Source organism: Mus caroli, chromosome 12, assembly GCF_900094665.2.
Source record: "Mus caroli chromosome 12, CAROLI_EIJ_v1.1, whole genome shotgun sequence".
Classification (NCBI taxonomy): Eukaryota; Metazoa; Chordata; class Mammalia; order Rodentia; family Muridae; genus Mus; species Mus caroli.
The window spans coordinates 106,112,758-106,120,833 of NC_034581.1; the positions used below are offsets into that span (position 1 = coordinate 106,112,758).

Here is an 8,076-nt window from a genome sequence, read left to right on the forward strand (position 1 = left end):
TAAAGGCGTGCGCCACCACGCCCGGCTCTTTTTTGTTTGTTTGTTTTTGTTTTTGAGACATGGTTTCTCTGGCTGTTCTGGAACTCTCTCTGTAGACCAGGCTGGCCTCAAACTCAGAAATCCACCTGCCTCTGCATCCCAAGTGCTGGGATTAAAGGCGTGCACCACTACCACCTGGCTGGTTTTCTTGTAGATCTATTAATTTTACGTGTACAAGTGTTGCTGAAATGCATGCCTGTGCACCACATTCATGCCTGATGCTGGAGGAGGACAGAAGAGAGTGTCAGGTCCCCTGGAACTGTCATCCTGGATGATTGTAGGACATCATGTGGGTTCTGGGGATCAACTTGGGTCCTGTGAATGAGCAAGTGCTCTGGCTCTCTTCAGTGTCTGAGACAGGGTCTTCTGGAGTCCTGGCTGTGCTGGAATTCGCAGTGCAAACCAGGCTGGCCTCAAACCCACAAGGATCTACTCTGCCTCCCTAGTGCTAGAGTGATAAAGGTGTTGAAGGCCACACCTGGTCTGCTTTATAGTTATTCTCTACCTATACATATATACTCGTATATTATGTAACATCGGGATCATGCACATTGTATGCATGATACCTCTATAAGTAGTACACATGGTTTTACATGTACAATGAGTCCATACCTACCTGAGGATTCTGTTCCTATTACTCTCTCCACCTTTTTTTTATTTCTTTTGGGTTTTGTTTTTTTTTTTTTTTTTTTTTTTTTTTTTTTTTTATTTTGTTTTTTTTTTTTTTTTTTTTTTTTTTTTTTTTTTTCCAAGATAGGGTTTCTCTGTGTAGTCCTGGTTGTCCTAGAACTCCCTCTGTAGACCAAGCTGGCCTTGAACTCTCGGAGATGTACTGCCTCTTCTACATCATATTTTATAATTTATAGTCACCTCTAGTTGTCTTTTGTTTGTTCTGTTTTTTAAGATTTTAGGCTGGACAGTCGGGGCTTATGGGTTTGATCCCACCACTTAGGAGTTCAAGGCCAGCCTGGTCTACAGAGCAAATTCTTGTATAGCTAAGGCCACACAGAGAAACCCTGTCTCAGAAACCAAAAATCTTATTTTACATATATGATTGTTTTGCCTGCATGTATGTCAGTGCACTATGTACGTGTCTGGCACCTGTGTACACACTGGATTCCTCTGGGACCTGAGTCACAGATGAGCTACAATGTAGGTGCTAGGAATCAAAGCTGCATACATCATCCGCAGGAGTATCCAATGCTCTTAACCACTGAGCAATCTCACCAACCACCCCACCTCCAGTTTATCTTTTATTTTTTACTTTTATTTGAGGAAGACTTTTTCCTCTATATCCCAGGCTGGCAGTATCTTCCAACCCTAAAGATGGTCAGTGTTTAAGAATACCATACAGATCTTGTACAGGATAGGAATTTGATTCCTACTACCCACTTAATGTGAGTCACAGCCACCTGTAACTAGAACTCCAGAAGGATTTGATGTCATCCATGTATGCACAAGTACAGGTGCACGAGTACGAGCACGCACACGCACACACACTTAAAAATAAACAAATCTGCCAGACCCTGCAGGCAGTATATAGCTCCAGCCCAGACACAGGACCTCAGATGGGTCCACATGATCCCAAGCACAGTGTAGGTCTTCAGTCTGCTTTCCACTATCTTTCCTCCACCTTATTTGTATATTAAAAGACGTTTGGAGGAAGAAAAATTAAGAAAAGTACATAAGTTTTATTTCAACAGTACCTTTTGACTTACCTAGAAAATCAGGAATTGAAGTGTATTTTAAAAACTTTGTGAGCTGGTGAGATGACTCAGTGGGTAAGAGCACCCGACTGCTCTTCTGAAGGTCCTGAGTTCAAATCCCAGCAACCACATGGTGGCTCACAACCATCCGTAAGGAGATCTGACTCCCTCTTCTGGAGTGTCTGAAGACAGCTACAGTGTACTTACATATAGTAAATAAATAAATAAATAAATCTTTAAAAAAAAAAAAAAAACCTTTGTGAGAGGTTGGAGGGCTCGCTCAGGGTAAACACTCACTACACTTTATGAAAGCCCTTGTTTACCCCACATGTCTGCAGAGGTTGTCTCCTACTCCAGCTCTACACAGTCTTTTTTTTGCCTTCCTTGGGCCCTGTTACACTTACACACAGGCACAACCCTTATGCGCGTCATAACCCTTGTTGTCTAGGCATGTCGTTCAGTGACGTAACCCAGAGGGCCTGAGTTAGATCTCCAGGACGCCCTGGGAGAGGGGCTGGGGGCTGGAAATCGTTTTGAAATAATACATATTTGTGTGGGGTCTAGTTAAGAGTATTTTACATGCACAGTCTTCTATACAGTGTTTATCCTGCTGGGTACCATTGTTTGGTCTGTATGATGTGGACAGCAGTTAGTTGTCTGTAGCATAGACTACAATGCAATACCTTTCATTCTGTCTAAGCAAGTGTGTCCACCCTATGGTTCACAGGCTACATGCACTCTAGAATAGCTATGGATGGCGCCCAGCACAGTTACAGATGACAAGGGCAAGGGTTTGAACTTCCCTAAAAGCAGTGCAAAGTTAAACCCCAGAGGAAAAGTTCAAAAACTGTGTTATACCGTCATGTGTGTGTCCATTATAACACTGGACTGTCTGTTCCTACTGACACTTGCCCAGAGGTGCCTGTTGTAAGAAAGATCTTGTCAGATTCTGTTTGGTACAGCGTATATGCCTCTTCAGATTTGTTGTTGTGTTTTGATTTGGTTTTGTTGTTGTTTGAGACATGGTTTCCTGTAGCCCAGGCTGGGTTCAAACTCACTATGTAGCCAAGGATGGCCTTCAAGACGGATATGCCCGGTCATGCCCCATCATGAAGTACTGTAGATGAACCCCAGAGTTTTCATGCAAATACTACCCAGCAGAATTACCAGCACTACCCCCTTTTAAAACACGTGATCTTGCTATGCAGCACTGGCTCTGGAAGTTGATATTAATAGACCTGACTGGGCCCAAATTTCCAGTACTTCCTTCCACTGTCACAGCTAGATTGTAGGACCACGCCATCACACACGGCTCAGTGATGATCCTTTTCATGTCTATGACTTATAATTAGAGCTTTTGTGTTTATGCAACAGAAGCAGGAATTCTGCTCTTTAGATAATCTGTAGACATTTGAGAAATGGTATTTATTACATGTACATCTGAAAGTACTTGTTAGACAACATTGAATTTGCAGGCGTGGTGGCAGATGTGTAATTTCAGCACTCAGGTAGGAAGCAGGTTGCAGATACAAGGCCAGCCTCTGATACACACAGCAAGTCAGCAATAGCATGACTGTGATCATGATCATGTTCTGTTTGCTTGGTTGGGTTTTGTGGGGGGTTGGGGTTTTGTTTTTGTTTGTTTTTGTTTTCAAGGCAGGGTTTCTCTGTATAGCCTAGCTGCGCTGGAACTCACTCTGTAGACCAGGCTAGCCTCAAATTCAGAGTTCCACCTGCCTCCTCTACCTCCTAAGTGCTGGGATTAAAGGCGTGTGCCACCACACACCACTGTTCATGATAGTTTTTAAAGAGACTGAGTTTTGTTTTACACGATTTTTGTAATGAATTTAGTTACTATGGCTAAACAAGTTTTTATGTTTCAAGTTAAGAACCACACTCAAATGTTTACAATAATTTTACTTTTCAACAAATGCTGCTTCTATTGATACTGACCAGAAGAGGAGCCCTGGTGTTTGTTTTTGCTTGTTTTTTCTATTCTTTCTATAATTAGATTTTCTGTTTAATTTGTACAAGTCTTTTCTGTTAATTTTTTTTTGGCTTAATTTCTTTTAGAAACATGTCATTCAGGTTTATCAAAAGGTAGGACTTCTATATGTACACTTACTCCCCAGTCCTCACCCCGCCCCCCAACAGCTCCTGCAATTAACATCAGGTCTGGCTTTTGGTCCTGTTTTTTGTTGTTGTTTATTTTTGTTGTTCTTTGCGTTAAAACTAAACTTTCTGCTAAGAACTAAATCCTCATTTCCTTAAAAGGAAACTGGAAAGAACTAGATTAACTCTATGAGCATTTTAAAGGCACTGCAGCACCCACTCAGCAAAGGCCTGCGCATGCCCTGTGCACTCTCTGTCTTCAGTAGAATGATTTAGCATCCAGATAATTCTGCCTTGGTACTAATAACACTGAGCATGCCCCTGTGTAAAGATGATATGTTCAGTAATAAGTGTACAATTAATGACTTAGCCGCAAGCATGCAGAAGGTAAGTGACAATTGTATGACATTGCCATTATTTACTGAGGATTGAGTTGGCAAAGGCCACCTCCGATGTTGGAGACGGACATGTAGACTCAGGAGCCCGTAACGTCCTAGCAGAATGTCCAGTACAGCGTTCGCTCCCTTAAGCCACTTCTCATGTGTCGTTGTTGACTAGAGCATGGTAGTAACTTGGCTCCAGTTGGGGTAATATCTTTGATTTTGACAATAAGAGACCAAAAATATCAATGTTCTTGGAATGTGCACGTATAAAGCAGAAGCTCTGCTATTAAGGTTACAGCCTCGCCCCGTGTGATAACTCACACCCGTCACCCTGTCACCTGGGAGGCAGACAACACCATCCTAGTCTACATATGGAGCTCTATTGAGTTCTAGACTAGCCAAGACTAATAAAAGAGACCCCCATTAGAGAGAGGGGGAGACAGAGGGAGAGGGAGAGGAAAAAGGTACAGTTCCTGTCGCCTGTGGCTCTCGAGAAGACCAGGCTGCGTTTTCTGTCCATGAAACATGCTCTCTTAGTTGAACTGCAGAGTGTTGGTTTTGATGCAAGTACCATGATGAGTTTTCAGTGATCTTCCCAAATAGCTAGTTTTTCATTTCACAAATTTGTTATATTTGAATATGGAGGTCTACTGATAACTCCATTTCTTTTTAAATGGGAACTGCGCTCCGTAGAGCGGTACTAGAACATAGAACAGCTCTAGTGCAAAGCCACGAGTGTGGGGAGCTGGAAGACAACCCTCCTGAATGTGCAGCCTGCCTCTGCACAGCTCTGTCCTCACTAGAACATAGCACCAACTGAGCCACACCACACGGAGGAGGAGGTTAAATTAGTTCCGCAGAAACTGAAAAATGCCTAGACTTATTCACTGTGTAATGTTTTTGTTGATGTACAGTGGTTGTATACCAGTTTGTAAGATTTCTTTTCTCTTTCCCACTTTCCTTTGCTTCTACGTTCTGTCCATTGAGACTTCCAACTGAATATGAGAGGAACGGGAGATATGAGGGCTCAAGGTGAGGGAAGACTTTTACTTCAAATATTTTAAGTACTTACCTACGTCATTGTCATGTCAGGGATGACCAATGCTGTTTCCTGCTGACTCATTCAAGTATAATGGGCCTGGCACTGTGTTGGGGTTCTGGTTCTGGAATGTTCTTGGGGCTGCTGGCTCTGCTTGCTGGACCTAGGAGACTGCTTTTTGCCCCAGCAGCCATAAGAGGGCAGCAGTGTGCCAGGAGCGCCTTCCTAAGCCCCCTCGGTTCCCAGTTGTCTCTGATGCCTTGGGTAAGGTCAGGAGGGCTGAGATGGCGTTTCTTTTTAAATGATGATTATAGAGGTTGTTTGCCTGCTTTTTGGTTTTGTGTAGCTCTCATTGTGTGCATCTGGAATCACAGATAGACTCAGGGAGTCCATGTCTGTATGATAGGCCTCCTCCTATTCTTCCCAGTACAGGCTGTGGTGAGACACTGTGGTTCCCGTGAAAATCTTCCTTGACACCCACTGCTTGTCTCTGTGAGGCCGAGCACTGTGTAGTCTTTAAGGTAGGGTTGAGGTGAGCAGGTAGTCTCCCCAAGGCCTGTCCCTGCCGGCGCAGAGCAAGCTCTGCCTTTCCAGCTCTGTATCGCCCCATCCACAGTAGGAAGGCGGTGCTGGAACCTGCCTCCTAGATAGAGCAAGCAAGGCTTGCCGTGCAAGTGCTCTGTAAGCTAGGCCAGCGCTTTTGGGTGTCACTCTGGTCTAGTCTGCTGGGTCTTAAGTACAGTCTGCACTTTCCTACCTCTGCATTTGTGCCATCGTCTCTGTTCAGAACAAACAGTCATGGTGGCACATACCTAGAGTCTCTACACTTGGCAAGTACAGCAGGCGGCCAGTGGTTCAAGGCCAAGAGTGAGCTCCATGAGACCCTGGAAGGAAGGAAGGGAGGAAGCGAAGCAAGCAACAGCTCAAACCTGTTTCTCGTTACCACGAATATCATTTTTTTTGTGCTGCGTCTGCCTCCTCACGTAAGGTTTCCAGATCCCAAGAATGTTGCCAGGCTTGTGCTTGCCTCTGTAAGCTGTGAAGTATCTAAGGTAGCAATTGAACTGTGCTCTGAGCCCTCACCTTGTGCAAACCAGTCATTTCAGTTCTCCACAGACAAGCGAGCGGTAGCATTTCATTTTTCCCTGTTTCATTAAAATGAGATCATCTAAGTTGTGGGTGTCTGTAGTGCTCCGTTTGCCCATTTCGAGATGGGCCTCACTGTCGTTCAGGTCCCTCAAGCTCGTGGCTCCTGTGATCCTTCCTTCTCAGCCTTCTGAGCAACTGATAGCCAGGGAACATGACCTTGATATTTCCAGTGGTGAAATTAGATCTGTAACAAGGAGAGAAACAGTAGGTGAGGTAGATGGTGGTGACAGAGGTCGGATGGCCTACCTGTGCACTCAGCATCTGACCGAGGGACAGGAGCCCCAAGTTGGGGACACTGAGTCAGCCTTTGAGCACTGGTTTCTGTGGCACTTGTGGCAAGCGTGCTATTAGTAATAGAGGGGTTGTGTGTGTTAGAGCAGAAGGGTGCTGGTCTGCACCCACCCTAAGCACAGGTGGGGACTCTCTTTAGCCTGATTTCAAAGGTTTCCAGTACAGAATGGCTCCTGGACGTTTTGCAGCCAGGTAGAATTTTGTGTGCATCCTTTATGTTTAGGGGTTGGAGATACAGGTGTACGCCTCTGGTAAATGGGCTGTGCATGGGATCAGTTGTCACTTGAGCTGAAGGAATTGATAACTAGCTAAGGTTAAAAAAATAATAATAATACTAAGGTTCTTTTTCCAGTAAATGAAAACTCATACACTGCCCTGTGCATTTCAGTCGCAATGTGTCTTCGGAGCAGAAGGATGAGAACAGAGAGGCCAAGCCCCGCTCCCTGCGTTTCACTTGGAGCATGAAGACCACGAGCTCTATGGACCCCAGTGACATGATGCGGGAGATCCGCAAGGTGCTGGACGCCAATAACTGCGACTACGAGCAGAGGGAGCGCTTCCTGCTCTTCTGTGTCCATGGCGACGGGCACGCAGAGAACCTGGTACAGTGGGAAATGGAAGTCTGTAAGCTGCCAAGACTGTCTCTGAATGGAGTCCGGTTTAAGCGGATATCAGGGACATCCATAGCTTTCAAAAATATTGCTTCCAAAATTGCCAATGAGCTAAAGCTGTAACCCAGTAATTATGGTGTAAATTAAGTAGCAATTTAAGGTGTTTTCCAGAGCACTGATGGAAATGTATAGAGTAATATTTAGGCAATAACGTCTGCATCTTCTAAATCATGACATTAAAGTCTGAGGATGAAAGCGAGCGCGCCTGGGAGCGAAGGCTGGCCTTCTCTACGAATGCACTACATTAAAGTCTGTGACCCCGTGCCTCTGTCTTGTTTCCATTGCCCTGGGAGTCAGAGTGTAACAGCATCTGCACGCGGCTCCTTGTGTGGTGTGAGTGGATGACGTGTGGGGAGCGCTGTGTTGGAAGCGGCTCCTCACACTGGCAGCCAGCTTTACTAGTACCTCTGTGGGAGATCATTTGGTGCTAAAACAGTACAATTGCCAAGAAGGAAAATACTGAATTACTGCTAAGAATTAACCTTAAGACTAGTTGATAATTAATACAGGTTTACAGTTCATGCCTGTGGTTTTGTGTTTGTTTCGTGATTTTTTTTTTTGCTTTTTTTTTTTTTTTTTTTTTTTGCAAAAGGTTTAAATTTATAGTTGTGAACATTGCTTGTGTGTGTTTTTCTAAGTAGATTCACAAGATAATTAAAAATTCACTTTTTCTCAGTAAAACCTTG

The 8,076-nt window shown here is 44.3% G+C and overlaps 1 protein-coding gene across 9 annotated transcripts in view; it reads left to right on the forward strand.

The window, feature by feature from the left end:
• The window catches only part of Mark3 (microtubule affinity regulating kinase 3), an 89,765-nt gene extending 81,694 nt beyond the window's left edge, over window positions 1-8,071 (forward strand). For 4 of the 9 annotated variants that reach the window (XM_029484375.1, XM_029484373.1, XM_021178540.2 and 1 more), the window contains 3 exons: window positions 3,819-3,845; window positions 5,228-5,272; window positions 7,108-7,654. In XM_029484375.1, the coding sequence (XP_029340235.1) occupies window positions 3,819-3,845; window positions 5,228-5,272; window positions 7,108-7,453 (418 nt within the window). In that variant the 3' untranslated portion in view covers window positions 7,454-7,654. Of the gene's footprint in view, window positions 1-3,818; window positions 3,846-5,227; window positions 5,273-7,107 lie in introns of all 9 variants that reach the window. The other 5 variants (XM_021178543.2, XM_021178542.2, XM_029484374.1 and 2 more) reach the window with 4 other exon arrangements.
• Window positions 8,072-8,076: the final 5 nt, after the last annotated feature.